Genomic DNA, 20,610 nt, shown 5'->3' on the forward strand with positions numbered 1-20,610 from the left:
CCCTGCAGCCAGCCCCGCACCCGGGCAGGCCCGGCGAAAGGGGGACGCCACCCCCCAGTACCAGCCACCCCCTCCCCGCGCACCCGGCATAGGGGTGACAGCGAGGGAGTGCTGGCACCCGAGGTGCCCGTGCCTCTGCCGGGGCCCGCAGGAGGCAGAGCTCCTGCAGGAACTGCTCCCAGCATGGGTTGCATCAGCTTTAATTTGACTGTGGGGTGTGGCGCGGCAGATGGCTGCTCCTAGCTGATAACGCCTCCCGGTAGCTCAAAGCAGGCCTTCAGCCTGTGTGGGCAATAGCTGGGCTGGAGATGAATGAGAGTGTTCGCCTTGGTGAGATGCTTCTGGGTCCAGCTCTGATTAGCCCCGTGCATGCCGGCCTCCCAGGAGAAAGGACTATCCAGGAAGGGGTGGGCGGGTGTATTTTGGCGGGAGCCTCCTTCAGTGTCCTGAGTCACAAATTCATGCTCCTCCCTTCTGACCTCTGCTGACAGTGATTCAGATTTTGTTGTTTCAGAGGGTCAGTGTTGTGCTCCCTTCTTTCTCCATCGTCTTAATTTCTGCTGAATCTTTTTGCCATATGACGTGGACTGGCCAGCCTAGCACTTCTCAACCTATTGCTTTTTTTTTTTTTCCATAAGTTGAATGATTGTAGGTCTTCTCAGGTCAAGCTAATTATTCTTCTGACCCCTTCTTTATCATTGATCCCAATTTCCTTTACAACTTGAGCTCTCTGATACAGTTTTGGTTTTGTTCCTTCCCTTGCAATCGTAGCAGAGAGATTTTAGGTTAGACATTGAAGGAAAATATCTAACGGAAAAGGAGATCAGGCAGTAGAATTGACTATGTGGAAAAAAACATGTTGTCTTCTTTACTGGAGACATTAAAGAATAAGTTAGGTTGATTGTTCTTAGAAATTACTGTAGTAACACCGACCCAGCTGTGATACCAAGTGATTGGCTAAGCATTAAAGATATTTACAGGCACTCTGGTGCTGTGAGGATGTTTGTTGTGCTATAGCCATATAATAGCAGCCTATGCCTAATTTCAGCCTGTCCATTTGTTATTTAGTGCAATGATTGCTGCCCCTGTGTCAGACTTGAAGAAGGGCTGATGTGCCAGCAACCGACTGTTTCTTTTCTCATTTTATCAGCTGGTCTTGTAAAAGCTAATTATTCTTCTTGCCTCTGTGATAAATGAGTTCCCTCCCTGTACAATAAGTAGAATGAAGCAGTTGTTGTGATATCTGCCTTTAACGCTGGTAGGCTGTCAGCTGAGGAGCCTTGTGGTGACACTGCATTTTTGGTACTCTTCTGAGTTCAGGCGGCATGGGAAGCGGAGCTGTACAGAGCAGGTATTGCTGTTTCTGCTGCCTCATTACTGCTTCTCCGCAACTGCAGGCAGCTTTTCAAGGCTCAGTGTTATTCTGTCTCGGGGTGTGGGGGGGGGAATTGAGGTACTGAGCTGGTGAACAAGCCAGACCCCCCAGTCCCAGCTCTGCTCTAGAATCTCAGAATGTTCCAAACGGACATCAAGATATGTAGCTAAAAAATCACCAAAGGGGTTTTTTTCTCTTACTAAACAGTACACTCCGCTTCATGTTTTCTGCAGGGAGAGTTTTGTAATCTACAGTGAGAGGTTGGAGCTGTACCTTACTAGTCTTCATTGTCTAATAGGTAATTTTTTAAGTGTTGTGTTCCCATCTTGCACTCCAACAAGCTCTCTCTGAAATAAATGGTCTGGGAGCCCTGATGAGCCTAATGCATGGTTCAGCTGTGGCCTAAGCAAGTGCAAATTCCTTGACCTCCATGGAATTGTCTCTGTTTACATAAAAGATGATAAAATTTGGCTTTGTAGTCTTAAGTGGTGGCATTTTAAACAGCTGAGCTGTCAGTAAGGACTGTTGTGTCTTTCGTTTGTTCTTGATCTTATAAAATGTATATCTAATAAAGTAGTTTTACAACAATATCACACATGCACTCCATAAAAAGTGCTGCAGGGCAGATTGATTCTCTTGGTGATTTCCATTTAAATTTAAGTCCTGAATGCATCCAGATGAATGAATTAATAACTGACTAGCTACAGAGCTAGTGGAAGAGGCATGTTCAATTACTTTAAGGTACTCACAAGAATTTTCCATGAGATTATCTTCCTTGACCTTTACATTTGACATGTAGTTTTCCTTTCTTTTATTGTTTTGCTGATATCGGGGGGAAAAAAAAGCACAAAATAAACAAAGAAAATGGGATGAAAACCCAGCCAGGATAGTTACTGGTGGAAGGATGTTAATTTTGAAATTCTTATAATAAATCGGAGCTTGTAGCAGAAGGGAAGATGCGTTTGTTTTGGTTCCCCCCCCCCCCCATATTTGAAAAAACAGGTCTTTACTTTAAACCTTCTGAATCAGCAAGGGTTATATCAAAATTTAAACATTTTCCTCTCATTGTGTAGGATTCTCAGACTGGTTTGTAATAAGTAGATTTACCCAGTGCACACATCTTCAAAGAAATAAAATGTTTTCATGAAAAAAAAAAAATGTCAGAAAGTGCTGTCAGGTCTTTGTAGTGCGGAGATAGCAAACAGCTGTGCTCGGTGCTATTCCCAGGCACTTGGAAGCACGACTATGTTGAAGTCCCATCCTACTGGTACATTCAAAACAGTCATTCATTTCTGACTCCAGCTAGGAGTTCTGAACTACGGACGCATTCAGTTAACTTTGAACTTCGATTTGTGAATCTTAAAATGCCTAACTTGCTGGGAATCTCACCAGGACATGCTGGGTAAATTTTGGCCTGGCATAAGGAAGTTTCTATCTCTGCATTAAAATAGGAGCATCATTGTTCTCCTGCAGCCACTTCCCAGCGGCAGGCTGTCCTGGCAGCAAGATCTGTCGTTATCTTGAATAAAATATTCAATGAGCACAATATTCTGATGTGGTTATGTTTTACTGTGTTTGATTCAACTTTTTTGCTACAAGGCTTGACAAAGGATGGTATTATTTCCTAGGTAGAGAGTTGTTTATAAGATATGATAAGGAGAGACAAAATAGTGGTTTCGATTTATTCCTTGCGTGAGCTTGAAGTGAACAGCCAGAAGAGTTTCTATCTAAAAGGAAGTCTTTTTAACACTTCACAGGCCACTTTGTCACACCAGTACCTGTTAGGGCAGACCTTGGGAGCCGCTCTTGCCCAGAGGGAGTAGTCCTGCCTGGGTACCAGCTTGGGTGTGCTCCTTGAGCCAGCCTGGCTGCAGGCATGTGTCAGGAGATGAGGATTTGAGCCATCTGTCTTTTATAACTAGCTAGGTCTGGTGTGCAGAGTGTTCCTACTTGTCTCCTACAGATGCATCTTGGCAAATCTGACTCGAGTGGTTTTAAGGCAGGAGTGCTGTGGCCCTGGTGGCAGAGCACACATGTTCTCCACAAAGCCTGGCACCTCGCTGAAACTAGCTTGGGAATAAGGCGCTGGACTGTGAACTGGAGAGACTGGGGCCGCCTCACATTCCTTTCTGCTGAGGCTGCTCTGGCTGGTAACCTCTGGCACTGGAACGGGGCAGGCAGCTGGGATGGCAGCGCTGGAAACTGCTGCAGCCAGAGCTCGTCTGGCAGAGCCCTGAGCGACTCATTTGGCCTCAGCTTCCAAGTGAAAGCAGTGGTGCTGACCCACACAGAGGTTGTGGGAAGGGGAAAGCAGTGGAGGAACTGCGTCGCTTCTCATTTTAAAATGCTCTGGGGCAGCCAAAATTTTTGGCCTCATAAACAGAGCAGTCCTGCTGCAGAGCCCTTGAGGGTGAACAGGCGCTTCATGGGTCACTGGTTTCAGAGCAAAGCATGTGTTTTCACCTAGTATGGGATAAAAAAGAACTGCTCCTCTTTCTGCACAAGAGCTTGCTCCCATGGTACTCTGGGATTATCAGTGAAACTGCTTATCTGAGGAGATCCTATGAAAATCCTCTCCTTAGCAAAACTTGGGTGTTCCTGCAAGCTGCTCATTGTTTCAAGATGTCATTCCCTTGTGCAGGGAGAGGAAATGGAGGAGTCAGCACAGATCCAAGTAGATGAGGAGGTTCCCAGGATGCTTCTGGATGATACCGAGGGGGACGGGAGCTGTAGGGCCAGATGCCCACGCTGACTCCCTGCCAGGGCCTCCCTGCCGCTGGCTTTACCCACTCTGTGTTTGCTGCTTCTGCTGCTTTGAATGTTGCAGAAGGCTTTTTGGATTTGCGCCTTCCTGACTGTCATACCTAATCTCTTCTTCCTTGTCCCTTTTAAACAAGCCCTATCCTGCCAGCCACTCTTCCTGCCTCCAGCCCTTTCCCTTGCAGAATGACTGGTACCTTTGTTCTTTCCAGACTCCAGTCTGGTTTAGTTTCCAGTGTCTTTTCTAACCAAATTTCTGTGACCTGCCTCTTTAGCATTAGCTAGTTTATCTACCACCTGATCTTCTTTTCCCTAGTCTCCACTCCAACCTGTTTCACACAGTCCTTTCCTCCACCCTCTCTACCTCCTCTCTAAATCTGCTGTTTCTGAGAGGCCTACAGCTCACATATTTGTATGTTCCTCCCACAGGGCTCGGGTGTGATTAAAGCAGGTTTTGCAGGCGATCAAATACCGAAATACTGCTTTCCAAACTAGTAAGTATTCTGATGGACTTGGTAAGTTCTTAGTACTGTGTACCAATTCTTTGTTTCATAGAGGGGAAGAATGGTCCTTTTTGTAACTGGAGCAAATGGTTACTCTCTGCCTGCCTGCTGTACAGAAGCATCAGGGCGAGGAGATCTCTCTATTAAGTACTTAGAGATTTGAGGGGGGGGGTGCAGGGAACAACAAACCATAAAAGGTAACTTACCACTTTGTCAGGCTCAACACCCAACCAAAGCTGTAGGATCCTTTAGTCTTCAGACTTTAGAACACCAGGAAAAAGACAAAGTTGGGATAAGAGGTGTGAAGACCTCTATATTTATTTGGTGTGTAGTCTGACGTTTTGATTCCTGCCAAACTTCCTAGGAAGTTTTCTCAGAGTTTTACTGGAAGAAGGACTGCTGAATCAGGAGCTCTGAGTAGTCGCTGGCTTTTATTTTCAATAGGGTGGGGTTTTAATGAGTATATTTTTGTTCTGAGCAATGTGTTCTGTATGGTCAGGTGGGGTATGGGACTATAAATCTCAGAAGCCTACCTGAGGTCAGGCAACACCATGTGGATCTATCAGTTCAGACCATTGCTCAGTCTAGCCGTATTCACCCCAGGCATTGTTGGAACAAATCAGTCCTGAATCATCAGGGAAAGTGGGGCCAGAGTCAGCTGGCTTATGTCCTGCCAATTCAGAAGTGTCTACAATATGTTCCCTTTACCTCTGATTCTGAGATTAGCTCAGACAGAGGAAAGCTGGGTCTGCCTGCGCCTGGTAGTGCCCCAGACTCACCCATCACTTTACAAAGTTCTGGTTAGGAGAGAGAGGAACACATAGTCGTTAATCCTTGGGTGCATCTAAGCGCTCTCTCGAAGCATTTATACTCTTGCCTCTGTTCTAGTGTGGGCAGACCAAAGCACATTCGTGTTATGGCTGGTGCTTTAGAAGGGGACATTTTCATTGGTCCAAAGGCAGAGGTAAGAAAACCTGTATACTGCACTTCTCCTTGTATCTCGGTATGCTGCTGTAAGGAGGGGCTGTAGCAGTTGTGCTTAAAAGGGCTGTGGTTCCTTGGTATCAGCATATAGATCTTAGGAGGATTGTCACTTCTAAGTGTGTCCAAGATGGAGTGGGAAGCTTGATGAAATTCTTGTGCCAAACTGTTGACCACAGACCTTTTGCCCAAGTCCTTCTATAGCTCTCCTTTTTTTTTTTTTTCTAGGCTACTTTTAGGTCTGTATGGTCACATCCCCATCTTTTTGACTGGGAACTTTAGAAATGGACCCTACTTGGTTGCCTTTTATCTCCCTGGTTTGGGAGAGAAGCTTGCTTTCCACAGTCCTGCTTTTGTTAGCGTGTAGTCATAGGGCCTCACATTTCTCGTGAGCCCTATGAACTACATTCCCTGATGCCACCCTGTTATATATCATGTTTTATATCAAGTTTTATATCATGACTGAGCTGGTAGAACAAAGATACCATTCGATAGGTGTCTGTTCGTTGGCTTGAAAGCTGTAAGGATGGAATGTGCTCTGCAAATGCCAGACTTTCCTACTTGGTCTGAAAAGGCGCTGTTTAACCACAAGCATCTCTCCCAGAGAAGTATTCATGAGATTAATGTTCAGGTTTTGCCCTATATACTAGACAGAAATTGTCTTTTAGTGGAATCAAAACCAAGTGAGTCAGACAGATTAAATCATAGTCACAGTGCTCAGAAATGTGATTGTTTGAGTCTCTGACAGGTATGCTCTATTGTCGTTTCTGTTTGCTCAGGAGCACAGAGGTCTCCTCTCGATCCGATACCCGATGGAGCATGGCATAGTGAAGGACTGGAATGACATGGAGCGCATTTGGCAGTATGTGTATTCAAAAGACCAGCTTCAGACATTCTCAGAGGAGGTGAGATACCTCATTACGTAATGGCACAGGCATCATTCAGTGTGTCTGTAACACCAGGAGCCTTGGAACTCCAGGAAAGATACGGGACTTTCCTTTGCTCGTCTTTCTAAATGTGTCTGTTGTTAAACTGGGCTCTTCTACCTCTCAGGGAGATACTGCACAAGAAGTGTCCAAGCAGAATTCCTCCCCAGATCTAATGTTCTGGCCTGACTGAAAATCTGACTTTCAACATTTGTTATTCACACTCTCTCTAATGATTCTGCTCTAGGCCAAGCGCTTCTAACTTTTCCTGTTCTGCCTGCACATCAGGCATATCCACTCAGCAGTGACATGATTTGAAGTGAGGAAGGAGAAAACCACAATCCTGTGGTCTGGAAAGAGCTGACCAAAAAAAAGTTAAATGGCTGAGAGCAATAGGTTGTATAAGTGGAGTGGGAATATTTCTGCCTGCTCATGCTAAGACCATATGCCTTCACCCTTTCTTAGGGTCTGTGTATTTCGGCTAATCTGGCTGACATTTGGTACTGAGAGTAGTCCTGTTCACCCTTCACAGGACAGTGTCACTCACAGAGTAGATTTTCTAACACTTCTTTGGAACTAGACCAGAGCCCTGTTGCTCCTCAACTTAATAGAGGTTATTCACAGTCTAACACAGCTCAGTACCTGAAATTACTCCCTTCTACCTGTCCTCTTGCACCAGTGGTTCCTAAAGTGAATAAATACGCAGAGCAGAAATTTTCAGTAACGCACATCTAGCTGCCTTCTGGTTATTGCAGCACAGCTCCTTCTTTTCTTTACCAGCATCCTGTGCTGCTGACGGAAGCACCCCTAAACCCACGCAAGAACAGAGAGCGTGCTGCTGAGGTGTTTTTTGAGACCTTCAATGTGCCAGCACTATTCATCTCCATGCAAGCTGTGCTTAGCCTGTAAGTGTGTTTCGTCTTTGATTTGTGCTTGTGAAATGTTGCTGTGGAATCCATTTTTTCACAAACAAAAAAAAACCCAAAAAAAACCCATGCAGAAGACCACAGTGATGTCTGACTTATCCCCTTTTCAAGGAAGGATTCTTTCAAGGAAGAACTGAAATTCAATCTTAATTTCTGTAATAAAGACTTTACAGGAATTTGCTGAACTATGATGAGAACTAGTTTTTTGGGTCTTTCTATCCCCTGTTCATGTGAAATCTCTGCTCCCTGAGTTGAGCCTGGATGTGCTGCATGCTTGGGGTCACTTTTGAACCACTTGTTCTGACTTGATTGTTTGCCCCTTTGCTAGCTACGCTACTGGGAGGACTACAGGAGTGGTGCTGGACTCCGGGGATGGCGTTACCCATGCGGTTCCCATCTACGAAGGCTTTGCCATGCCTCACTCCATCATGCGGATTGACATTGCTGGCCGTGATGTCTCACGCTTCCTGCGTCTCTACCTGCGGAAGGAAGGCTATGACTTCCACACAACCTCTGAGTTTGAGATCGTCAAGACCATCAAGGAGGTGATGCACTGTCTGTTTCTGTGTTTATCCAAGAAGGGATTTCTCCCCAAGGGAAGTCGTGACTCATAAAACCTATCAGGAAGTGCCAGCCTACCTAGCTCTGCACCTCATTCCTTTATGTACCTGAGGGCCACTAGGGCCACTAAGATGATTAAAGGACTGAAGCATCTCTTATAGGAGGACAGGTTTGAGAGAGCTGGGACTGTTGAGCTGTGAGAAGAGAAGGTTGGGGAGGATCTCATCGATGTATATAAGTGTCTGAAGGGAGGGTGCAAAGAAAAAAAGAGCCAGTCTCATTTCAGTGATATCCAGTGACAGGACAAGATGCACAAACTGAAGCACAGGAGGTTCTGTCTGAATGTAAGCTTTTTTACTGTGAGGGTGACCAAGCACTGGTACAGGTTGTCCAGAGAGTTGTCAAGTCTCCATCCTTGGTGTTATTCAGAAGTCATCTGGACATGGTCCTGGGCAGCCTGCTCTAGGCAGCTGTGCTTGAACAAGGAGGGTGGGCAAGATGACCTCCAGAGGTCCCTTCCAACCTCAGCCATCCTGTATTCTGTGAGACTTACAGTCAAGGTCACATCTAATCCCCGTTGAGGGGCTGTTGACATGGAGGTGAAGACAGGCTGGTGGTTCAGCATCTGCTTTGCATTTATCTGTGCTGTAGTTTCTCAGGGTCTGATGATCTCTCTCGCTTGTTTGTTTACCCTTCAGGGAAAGGCTCTGTAAAATCCATGGCAGGTAGGGATCACAAGTGGGATATTGCAAGTTGCTCGCCCCCCCAAAAGAATTCACTCACGGTGTTCACGTTTACAAAAGCTTCCCCTCTTTATAGGGTCTGCAGTGTTCAGTGACCTTAGAGCTACGCAGTAGTTTTGGAAAGGCGTGATTAAGATCCCTAGCAAAGCAGTTACCTTGGCTTCTGTTGTGTGCCAAGAGAGGAGGCAAAGGTGAGAGGAGGCAAAGGTGAGAGGAGGCAAAGGTGAGAGGAGGACAGAGGTAGAACAGTGAATAGTAGCTCAGAGCTGGTGACTACTCACAGTGGCTTTGTAGCGTTGCTGTGCTCACACAGATGGGTTGCGCTCTGATTTCAGCAAGGCTGTGTGTGACTCAGGACAGCCTGCACATCTGTGCCTTCAGTACATGGGGTCAGTCCTCAGATCTGTACTGGCTGTGACTGCTGCGTGCTGATGCCTGGCAGTTGCTGCAGGCCCCCGTCACAAGCTGTGATTGCTGCAGATAACCCTGGGCTGAGTCAGCAGCCTCTGCCAGGGTTTGAGAGTGTAAATGAGCTATTCTTGAGCCTGTAACCTACCGGCAAAGGGCCATAATGGAAATAGTTTGCTTGTTCTGCATGGCTATAGCTCAGTGTGGCTGTGCTGAGGGAGCAGTGCTTGCGCTTCATGTCACGGTACAGCTGAATGGCTTCTGCCTGTTGCCCAGAGCAGGAGGCTTTATAGGTTTGTAGGTTTTAACCTGGTAGCAGCTCTCTCTGTTCTGCAAGTGCTGATGGCTGAATGGGAGAAAAAAGCTGACATGTGCAGATACCACAGCATCTGTGGACCAGAAGATGTAGTAGTGATCAAAGGCTTGCTGGAGAACTTGCTTCAGAAGCAGCCCGTTTTGTACCAAGCATCAGCTGCGGTGCCATTGCAGTGGCCTTGCGGGACAAAGCAAGAGACTTGTACTCTTCATAAATGGCCAAGGCTCCCTTTGCATCTTTGGTGACGAAACTATTGAAAGAGATTGTGCTGACTGTTAAACGCAACACCAGTGCAATCTTTCCCCCGCTCTGTTTCCCTGAGCGTATAGTCCAGAGAAAAGTGAGCCAAGTCCTGCTTTGCATACTGACTACCCTCACCAGTGAGACTGTTGAAGGGGGAAAACAACCTGATGTTCACTCTCCAGCCTATACCTTTTGCTTTATTTTAATCCTAGCTGGTGAAAGTGTTGCAGATTTCTAGGATATGTGTGCTTGGAACTTGCAGTGAGATTTCTATCGATGCTGGTGCTGTTTGTGGCTTGATTTGCAAATCTGAGCGGTTGAGTGTGGCTTCTTGTGTTTGTGACTTCCTTGCCTTGGGAGGAGTTTGGATGTGCAGCCTGAATGCAACATGGCAAGCACAAAGCAGAGATCCTGGACATGGCAGTTTCTCAGTCCCAAAAGCTGCTTGTGATCTGTGACTCAAGATTTTTATCTTTTTTTAAAGGGGAAAAATATTATGAAAGAAATTTGAGGATGTTGAATAGTGTAGAGGAGAAATTACCTTAAAAGGGGAACCCTTAATAGCTACTTCAGTGCAAACATTGTTCTCTGTTTCTTGGTTTACTGTGAGGGCGGCCAAACACTGAAACAGGTTACCTGAAGAGGTTTGTAGATTCTTCCATAGGTACTCCAAACACAACTGGATGTGGTTTGGGGCAGCCTGCTCTGACTGACCCTGCCTGAGCAGGAGGGTTGGACTAGATGATCTAAGAGGCCCCTTCCAACCTAAATGTTTCAGTGATTCTGTTTAGATGTTTGGTTTGGTTTTCTTAATCCCCAAATGATAACAATTTGGAATAGCAAAGCTTTACTGTGGAATAAAAAATATGGGGTGCCAGAGCAGTTTGAAAAGTCAAAGTATTTTGTTTCCTGTAACTTAAAATGTAGGTGAGCAATGGGAAGTGAGCAGCTCAGATCATGTTAAGAAATTTTTGCTATTATTTATTTATTGCTATTATCATTTTTGCTATTATTATTTATTGCTATTGCCATTTACCCCATTGAAATGTAGTAATGGACTTTGTGCATACTCCTAATCTGCTGCAGAGTGACCCGAGCCCATGTTTATACAAGATTAATGTCACTAAAGGTGTTTCAGGTGCGTGTTTTACTTTGCCCTACAGTAGGTTGGAAGTGCTCACAGGATAGTTACCCCATCTGCGCTAGAGGGAGGTAACTACTAAGCAGTAAGAGGGAGCTGGAAGCAAGAGGTGAGCAGCAGCTAGAGGGGATGTGAGTATCCTTCATGTCTGTAATCATGTGGAGCTGTAGCATGAATAGGTATTTTACCTGATGTGAACCCAAAGATCTTTTCCCCAGCACAAAATAGTGTTGAAATTGGTCTCCCCAAGGGATAAACTGATTTTGATTTTAGTGAGAAAAGTATTTTATCAGAGGCATTTGGGTCTACCCTTTTCATCTCCCTTTCCCTGACTCTCTTTCCTCTGCAGCGTGCCTGCTATCTGTCAATAAACCCCCAGAAGGATGAGACTCTGGAGACTGAGAAGGCTCAGTACTACCTGCCAGATGGAAGCACTATTGAGGTTTGTAAGGACCACCCTCAGAGGATTCGTAATGCGAAGCACAGGGTTTCCAGAATAGCCTTCTGCCTAGTGATGGGAAATTTAATGCTGTGTTAGGTGGGAGGGGATAATTTTAAAAGACCAGAACTCATCCCAGGCTGTTGACTGGACACTTGAAATTTTAGGGGAAGAAAACATTATTAGAAACCTCACAGATTTTACTGGAAGTCCTGGGTAAGAATGCAGCAAGACCATGGGGACTCTGAGCTGTTTGAGCACAGGCTCTGATCTAACAAATCTTTATGCAGATTAGGTACGGAGCGTGGGTAGTTATCTGCTCACTAAATTCAGCAGTGGTTTTGTATGTGACTTTTGTCCTGCCTAGAGGTGCAGAAACAACTGTTTTGAAGAGTGTGTTAGGAATATTCCTCAAAAGACTGACCCCTCTATAGAATGGTTGAAGGAGAGGAAATACAGGTCTTACCTCCAGGACCAGGGTGGATCAGCTCCCTTTTCTGCCGGTGACCTGAGCAAGTTTCTGCATCTCTTTCATCTGCAGAATGGAAATAGCGCCTTTTCAAGGAGCAGTAGACCAAACTGGCATTCACTTGAGAGCTGGTTCGTTACTCTGAAGTTTTCACCTAAGAAAAGTAGGCCCAAACTGTAGACAGTGAACAGAGCCACACTTCTCTCTCTTCTCTGTGCTAACTTCTCTCCTTGCAGATTGGCCCTGCCCGTTTTCGAGCCCCGGAGCTCCTGTTCCGGCCAGACCTGATAGGGGAGGAATGTGAAGGACTCCATGAGGTGCTTGTTTTTGCCATTCAAAAATCAGACATGGACCTGAGGCGAACGCTGTTCTCCAACATCGTGCTGTCTGGAGGCTCCACGCTTTTCAAAGGTTCCTGCCTCTCCTCTTTCAGTGGGCTGTGACATACTTGATCTCTTGCTTCCTTCTCATGTGAAACTAGGAAGATATCCTAGATCACCCAATTTGTCCTGTGGGGCGAGGGATGTGGGAACTTTGCTCTCTTGGGTGGGGTTAACGTCTAATTTTCTGAGTCCTAGTCCTGCCCTTCTGGGTATGCAAGACACCTCTGCCCTTCTAAAACGCTTCCTGGGCTTGAAGCCTCTTACTGTTTTCCTGCTATCGCTCTGCCTGTGTCAGGACTGCACAGCTGTGTTCATTCCTTCTGCTGTAGTTCAGGATATTTGAGACTAGGTACCTAACAGGCTCTCGCATCTCCTAAGGTTCCTGTAGGTCTCTGGTGTGTGAGAGAGTCCAGTGGTCCTGGTACTGCACAAAGTGCCAGCTGCGTGTGTGCAAAAAGCTTTCTACCCATCCTCTCAGGGCTCAGCTGGTCCCCATCAACTTAAAGATACCCTCTTCCAGAACCCGTCAGTCTGTTATCCACGGGCAGACATCTCCAGAGTGGTCCTGGTCTTCCCATTCAACCCCCGCTCCCTTGTAAAAATGGATTGGACACAGGAGGAATGCCTAGGGAAGGAGGAGGTCCTAGCTAAAAATCTTGCTTGCTTGTCTCAAGTTGCTGCTGAGGGATAGAGCCCATTGTGCCAGTGTTTGAGGTCTGAGTGAGACAGAATCCTGGTACCGCACTGGCTGCGTTCTGTGCCTCTCCAGACTGGTGTCTGTGTGAGATCTGGAGTGGGATATTTGAATAGGACTGCATAGGACATGTCCACATCATTAATAGATGGAACTTGGGACTCTGCTGAGGGTGTCGCACTAGACATTTTCTGTCTTGTCTAGGCTTTGGTGACAGGCTGTTGAGCGAAGTGAAGAAACTGGCTCCGAAGGACGTCAAAATAAGGGTAGGAGCAATCTCTCTTGTGTTTATCGCTTTCTACATGTGTTGTTTTGTGGCCTTTAAACAACCATGCTGAGAGTGCAGCTGCCAGTTGCTTCAAACCAGAAACGACATTCCTGAGACAGCCCGACAGTATTTGCTGTTGTGATGAGAACCTGTTTAGTTCCATCACTGAGAAGGTGGCTTCTCTGACAACACAACCCCTGTCCAGGATCCTGGACAACAGTGGCTGTTTTGGGAGGGGGGTGGGGCGGGGACTGGTGGGAGAGATCATGCCTGTGTTTGTCAGCTGTTAGCTGTAGTGCAGTGGGGAGCAGTGTGCCAGGGAGGAGCAGACGGGAGCTTGGGAAGGTGTTGACTGATGCTCTCTTTCTCCCAGATATCGGCTCCTCAGGAGAGATTGTATTCCACGTGGATTGGGTACGTACTGCTCGGGGACACGTCTCGCTGTGGGGTGAGGGCTGGGGAGGCGCAGCCCCTCGGTGCTCGCAGTGTTGTCCCTTCTGGTGCGGAGCGTCAGGAGGGTTTCTTCGCGCGATGCTCGGCGTATTACCGCAGCAGCAGCCAGCAGGTCGCTGGGGAGGGCGCTCTGTAGCGCCGGCACGTTTGAGGCGAACGGGAGAGGAAGTGACTGTCCAGAGAGCACTTCTGTTGTAGATGACGGGGAGCCTCGGCACCTTTCTGACGTGGGGAAGTGTCATGCAATAGAAACAGCTCATCTCTGCAGGGATATGATGAGGGTGCCCCCAACATTTTCCTTTAACCCATAACATGCCTGTCTCTCCCCAGCGGCTCTATCCTGGCCTCACTGGACACCTTTAAGAAAATGTGGGTTTCGAAAAAGGAATATGAAGAAGATGGAGCTCGTGCCCTCCACCGAAAAACCTTCTAGCCCTGGGATCTGTCCTCAGTCTCCTCTGAAGACTCACTTCAGTTCTAAACTCGCTTTTCTGAGTCCGAGTGTCTGAGAGCTGCCTGTGTGTGTGTGTGTGCGCCAGCATGCCCCGATGTCACTGAGCAAAGACAACAGCAGCAGGAGGGTTGTATTAGTACTACTAACTTCTTATTTTTTTTATTTTATTTTTGTTGGGTTTTTTTTTTTTTAAAATGGAAAGGCAAACATACCAGTCTGAATTTCTCCAGAATGGCCCATTCCTTTTTCATTTCAGTACCTTAATTTCTGTATCGCAATCACGTTTGTCACTGTAAAACAAACAAGCAAGCAAAAACAAAGGGAACAGCTTATAGAAACTGCCTAGCAAGCCAGAAGGGAGCCAACCGCTGCAGACTGCTCATGCAGGCTTTAGTCAGCCCGACTGCGATGCCTGGATCATCTGGAAACGCATAGCTGAGGCCCCGTAGCTACTTTCTTCTTCAGCGGTGTCTTCACCATCAGTAGCTTTTTGAAGTTGTTTTTAATATATTTTTTTATTAAGAGAAAGCACATTCTCAACAGTTAAGCCCATTTGCCCCCACTGTTCTTGGTGCGTGAGTGTGCGTATGCGTGTGTAACTTCTTAGCCTGACGCGTGGGTCTGCACCACCGCTGGAGCAGTTGGTGATAGGACTTAGTTTGTATTGCATGGAGTAGAACAAAGCAAACCTAATCAGCTACCATTGTACTAGACGGTTATTCTCTCATACCTTGTTTTAAATACCTTTTCTCCTCTGGAAGCAAGTGCCCCAGAGGAGGGGTGAAGGCACTTGTGTGTTCCCCCTCAACCTGCCAAGATTTACAGCGCTGAGTTCTCACGTTCTTTCTCTTACTGTAAGAGTCGAGGCTGTTTTTCCCTCCTTCCTGCCATGTCAGGGCCCGGGGAGCATGTATTTGCAGCCAGGCATAACTCTTGTGTACTTTATCCATTCTGGGGCAAAATAATAATTGGAAAGGTGCATTGTAATGTAAGAATTGTTTTATTTATTGAAATGTCTTGAAGATATCTCAAATACTGACCACAGCACCTGGGAATTACGCTTTGGGTCTTCTTTGAACGCCTGCTACGCAGCCGTCCGTTGTTGGGTGTTAACGCTGCTCGCAGCACACAGGCTTAGCGGCACAGCCAGCCCTGCGGCACCACCCAGTAACGGCTCTTTAGGGCGCCTCGCTGTTCCCTGTGAATACACTAAATGGGAGGACAATAAACTGCACCAGGAAGCCCAAGTGAGGGGGAAGCTGTCGCCGGGGCTCTGTACTGCGTACGCCTTTCTGCTCACCTGGTAGCTGCTCTGCTTCTACTGCTTTCCCAGCGAGGGGCAGGCCTGTGGACCCGCTGGCGCTGGGTTGTGCCACTATTTCCCCTTTAGGTTTTTTGTATGTGGTGTTTGGTGCTTTTTAAATTTTTTTTCCCCTCTTCCATCCCCAGTGTGGATTTTCTGCAGCACCCGGCAGCAGCGGTGGAGCTGGTGTTGCTGGGTGGCAGTTCTTCTTCCCCTCCATTCTCTTTGTTGCCACACACAGCTGGGGGTCACCCTCAAGCACAGAGAGGGGGTAAGGGCTGGAGGGCTGCTGCGAGGTGTGGCAGAAGCTGGAGCAGCTGTGAGCAGCACCATGCAATGTGCTGCCCTGGCCCGAGCCACGTTCTGCGGGCTCGATGCCGGGCTGGAAGAGGCTGTAGGCAGGTGCGGTGGTCCCTTCCCAGCCCAAGCTGGGTTGCTTGTTCACCTACACCCATCGGACCATCAAAGCAGACTGTGTTAGGGGTTTTTTTGGTGTCTTTTGGTTGTTTTTTTTTTTTTTTTTTTTTCTTTAAGCAGGAACGTGTCAGGTAGAAAAAAGCCATCAGTGCGCAGCCTTCTGCTGGAAAACCAGTTGCGTTCTTGCTGGTTTGCTGCAGCATGTGGTGGGGAAGCAGCAAACCCCTCTGGGTTCAGTTACCACGTGCCCCAGGCAGTGCCAGTGATCTCTTCCTGCCCCCCCCCCGGCCCCCAGCCCCTCTGCTGGCCTTGCAGAAGCCGCAGTGCTCCATTTTGTAACCTGCAGTGACCGGACAGAAAGGTGCCGTCTCCAAACTAGCATTTGTTCGATCTGCCTGACTGTTCCCTTGCACACTGTCCAAACCGTGTTGCCTGGTGGTGCCCAGCATACTTAAATAAAGTCATTCATATACAACCCTCATGCCTCCTGGCCTCATCTTCCCACATTTGCAGTTTTAAGGAGGTAACTCGTGTTCTCTCGTCCACACAGAACTGTTGCTGGCCAGTCGCTGCAAGGAGACACCGTCGCTGGTCCAGGATTGCCTTCCCCAGGCAGGTCAAGGGCAGCCGAGGCAGAGGAGCTGCGAGCGAGGGCTGGCGCAGGCAGCAAGGGCAGCCCTGGCTGAGTGGTGCCACTGTTGGGAGAAGAGCTGGTGCCAGCCCCGGCACTTGCAGGGAATGGACACAGCAAGGTTTGCTCCCAGGGCAGGTGGGGGGGGTGGGAAGGTGGTGCAGTGCCTGGGCCAGCAACCAGCCCCAGCCTTGTCCCCAAAAGCAGCTGAAGGAAGAGGGCAGGCCTAGGACCTTCCAAAGTAGCAGGGGTAAGTGACTTGCCTCCCCCCAAAAGGCAGGCAATACACCAGCCTGCTGCTCCTCTCCCCCCTCCCTTGCAGAAATGGGCCCAGACCCCAGAGCTTAGCTGGAGGGGAACAGTCCCCATTTTCTCGCACACAACCACAGTCGTGCCCCTGTGGCACTGCACAAACCCAGCCAGGTTAGATCCACCCACAAAAAAATCACCAAGTGGTACAGAAAAGGTCATCTTTAATTTATGAAATGAATCATTCTCAAACTTTGTTAGAAGTCGCACAAATAACTTATGATTCAGCCAGCTACAGAAGCCTTGTGGCAGGGAGGGCTTGGTCCAAGACAGAAGGCAGCCGTGTCCTGAGGCAAGATGGCAGGTTTGGGGGCTGAGACCCCGAGGGAACCTGGCACTAAACAAAGAACAGCACCTCCCTAAGCACGCAAGGGCTTTCAAACGCTGCCTGCGTGCCAAGCTCTGCTTTGGCACATCTCTTCTGCCTGCCCCCAGACAGGGTGCAGGGCCCAAGGAGACACTCCCCCACCTCAAGGGATCCTGTTGGTGGCTACCAGCCCAGAACCAGGGACACCAAAGCACCTGCTCTCCTCCTTGGGCCCCTGCCTCGGCAGCCAGGTGAGATGATCACACTCTGGGGCACCGTTTCAAGCGGAGGGGAGCTGAGGTGTCTGTCTCTCCCCACAAGAGGTAAAATCTCAACCCTGTGACTGCCCAGCATTGTGTCGGACAGACTCCCAAGAGGAATTGAAGGCACAAAAGCAAGACCTGGTGTCTCCTCCAGGCTGTGCTCTCCTCCTGTAAGAGGGGAAGGCGCCAGGCTGCCTCACTGGGAATGGCCCTAGGCAGGGAGGCGCTTTCATCTGCTCCCACGGGGCTGTGGAGGGGAGAGGAGGGATAAACACAGGCACGGGGATGCCAGATCAGATGTTCCAGCTCAAGGCTTGAGCCCAGTTCAAACCCAGTGCCTTTCCCAGCCCAGCAACAACTCCCTCTGCAAGGCCACGAAGGAGGGAGCCTCAGCATAAACCAAGCACAGCCAGCTGTCCCTGGCTGTGCAGGATATTATCCTGGGAACAAGAAATGCCTAAGAGTGGATTTGGTCCCAGAACCACAGCACTGTATGTGGGAGGGGTTGTACCAGCTACCGGGAAAGGCCTTCAGGGTCCTCCCATCCCTGCTCCTGCTTTCCTGCAATCACCCCCACGGTCCCTAGGGAGCCTCCCACTCCACTCCCCAAAGCTGCAGGGCTCGAGCAAGGAAGGACTCCCTGTGCCCTCTCCTCCTGCTGAGCCAGGAAGGCTGCAGTTCCCCCAGGCCATGCCCAGGGCAGGGGACTGCACCCAGGGACATGTCTGTCTCCAGCACACACTGCAACCCAGCCCCTCCCTGCTGGGATGAGCAGCCCTCTGCTCCCTGGGACAGGCTAGGACAAAATATCCTTGCTCCTGTGGCCAAGCCATCTATCCCAGGCCCCTCACACGTTGAGCTTCTCTGCCTTCCCCAGCGACCACCTCCTGGAAAGAGTAAACATTGGCATTACAGCATTTCACAGTTGAACCGTAAACACGGGGGTTTCTCAGCCCGCAATCCCTGCGCTTAGCCTGCCGTCCTGCACCAGCCGGAAACCAGCAACCCCCAGGGGCTCAGGCACCCCTAGATGGTTTTGACCTCCGGTGCTCGGCCTTGCGTCAGGCTTTGGCGCTGAGCCTTCACCATCTGCAGTCGCTTCCCATGCAAGCTGAACTGAGACCAGCTGAGGAGCTGCAGCAGCGCGCACGTGATGGGTACGAAGACGAGGAGGTAAAAGCAGCCCTGGCGAAGGGTTGGCTCCAAGGCTGCGTCAGACTCCAGCTTCGGCTGGGCACTCACCACATTGCCCAAGGGGTTGCGCTGGAAGATGTCGTAGCCTGGCATCAGAAAAGAGCTTGTGAGACCAGGGACAGTGAGGATGGACCCATTCTCTCTGCGTGACTGGCCTCGGAGATGCAGAGACCGGGCACAGCTTAGCAACTGGAAGAGCCCTCGGCACCCACCCAGGGCACAGGACATGGAGGAGGGCACTGAACTCACAGGTCTGCCCCCACCCCGCTGCTTTCCCCAGGAGCATCCTTACCTGTGTATGCGCAGAGCAGCCAGGTGCCGATCAGAGGGGCGAAGGTCTGGCCCGGCTTGGTGACCAGAGCCACCATCCCAAAGAGCAGCGCTGAGGCCGCCTGCTTCCTACGGTTCAGGACTAGATCCTCATCCACCAAGTCAGTGACCACCAGGTTGAGCAACTTACAGGTCCCTTCTGTGAACACCCGGTTGCTGCAGAACAACAGGCAAAGCACTGACTAAGGGCACCAAGAAACGATGGGAGTGGGTGAGAGATCAGAGAAAATGGAGAGGGATGCAAAAGGTTCCCCAATGCTTAAAATAAGAATTTCAGAGGGCTAGAGGGGAACGCTGCTAGCAATACGCCTTGTGTACCCTGCAGCGATGCCTTGGATCAGCCCTTACCTGTCACACAGACAGGCCTGGGGACAGGACACGCTGGGCCAGTGGCTAACAGGGCAGCTGCAGCACATGCCAAGGGCTATGGCTGCAGGCAGGCTGCAGAGAGGACTGCAAAGCAGTGACTCCCAGCAGCTCAGCAGCTGGGAGAGGCTGCTGCCGGCTGCCGCCCACCCTGCCAGGTCTCTGTCCTAAACATCGCTGCCTCCCTCGCTCTGCTGCAGGCACAGCCAGTGGATTCTGCAGTGACCTGTCCCAAGCTCGGCTGTGGTCAGAGCTGGGACCCACATGAATTCTGTGTGACCCTGGCTACTGCTCCCCACCTCCTGCTCCTCTCCATAAACCAGAGACAAGTAATTTCCCCTCCCAGGTGGCAGAGAGCAAGGGAAGCGAGTGCTGCCTGCCTACCTGGCAATGAAGATGCAGAGCAAGTACACCTGATCCGGTCCTGCCAGGAGCATGACAACGCTGAGAGCCAGCTTCAGGAAGAAGAGTCCTCGCACCACAGCATAAACCCCACAGCGGCGGCAGAGGGACAGGAAGTAGAGGTTGTTGAGATGGGGGGCAATGTAGGAAACACCTGAGCAGAGACAGAGGCACAAATAGCTTGGGGGAGTTTCAGTACCCACCATGCCCCCAGGACCAATACTGAGAGGGGACAAGGCTGGCTATCGCCAGCAGGGCTGCAGGACACACAGCACAGAATAGCCCCCACACATGTACAGAAGGCTCTAGCAGATTTACTCAAAAAAAACGCTCTTCCTACAGAGGGAGGCCTTCTTCCCTCAACCTCATGGGCAGGAAGGAAGAAAAGACTTGCCCAGTGTCACGCAGGGGCTAGGACTCAGCCCTGGAGCAGAAATGAGAGGGACAGGACAGCGTGACCAGACCTGGCCCACACAGAACCCTCCCAGGGTAACTCTAGGACCAGTGCCCACAGATCTGCGGCAGCCTGGAAATGGCCCATATGCCACAGAGAGAAAAGGATTAAATTCAGGGCTGTGTTCCCTGCTGCATCCTGGGAACACTACCTGCAGCCACTAATGCTCAGAGCAATGCCTCTGTGGTGTCTAGGCCAAAGTCCAGCACACTGGGCTCGTCACCAGTAGAAAAGGTTCCAATTACTTCTCTTGTGCCGAGGAAGCATGACTTGGAGGTCCCAGGGAAGCATGTGGGGTGTGAGCATGTGTGACACTTACAGCCCAGAGACCAGCACGTGAGCACACCTCTCCCCAGGTGGAGTTGGGGAAAAGCAAATCCAGACTCAGGCCATGTCCTAACCCCGCTGCTCCCTCCAGTCCCACCTGAGACTCACCGAGCAGGAAGGATCCAGTAGAGACAGAGATCTGGTCTGACAGCAGGTGCTCCAGGAACAGAGGGAAGAAGTTGCTGTTAAAGTGGCAGTGAAAAACCTGTAAAGGCAGCATGCAGACGAGCTGGGCAGCAGGAACAACAAGAGAGAACAGACAAA

General features: G+C 49.4%; 2 protein-coding genes across 3 annotated transcripts in view; one reads left to right on the forward strand and one right to left on the reverse strand.

Moving 5' to 3' along the window:
• The first annotated feature begins 4,534 nt into the window (after positions 1-4,534).
• ACTR1A (actin related protein 1A) lies at positions 4,535-15,098 on the forward strand. The gene is made up of 10 exons (XM_035893686.1): positions 4,535-4,629; positions 5,527-5,602; positions 6,399-6,524; positions 7,326-7,450; positions 7,800-8,016; positions 11,233-11,325; positions 12,028-12,202; positions 13,073-13,134; positions 13,510-13,550; positions 13,920-15,098. The coding sequence occupies exons 1-10, from the start codon at positions 4,550-4,552 to the stop codon at positions 14,020-14,022; spliced, it is 1,098 nt and encodes a 365-aa protein (XP_035749579.1). The 5' UTR covers positions 4,535-4,549; the 3' UTR covers positions 14,023-15,098.
• Positions 15,099-16,850: 1,752 nt separating this feature from the next.
• The window catches only part of MFSD13A (major facilitator superfamily domain containing 13A), an 8,540-nt gene continuing 4,780 nt past the window's right edge, over positions 16,851-20,610 (reverse strand). For both annotated transcript variants that reach the window (XM_035893685.1, XM_009638078.2), the window contains 4 exons: positions 20,455-20,551; positions 19,548-19,719; positions 18,760-18,953; positions 16,851-18,553 (listed from right to left, as the gene is read on the reverse strand). In XM_035893685.1, coding sequence (XP_035749578.1) covers positions 18,300-18,553; positions 18,760-18,953; positions 19,548-19,719; positions 20,455-20,551 — 717 coding nt within the window. In that variant the 3' untranslated portion in view covers positions 16,851-18,299. The remainder of the gene's footprint in view (positions 18,554-18,759; positions 18,954-19,547; positions 19,720-20,454; positions 20,552-20,610) is intronic.

Source organism: Egretta garzetta, unplaced genomic scaffold, assembly GCF_000687185.1.
Source record: "Egretta garzetta isolate BGI_Z169 unplaced genomic scaffold, ASM68718v1 scaffold135, whole genome shotgun sequence".
Classification (NCBI taxonomy): Eukaryota; Metazoa; Chordata; class Aves; order Pelecaniformes; family Ardeidae; genus Egretta; species Egretta garzetta.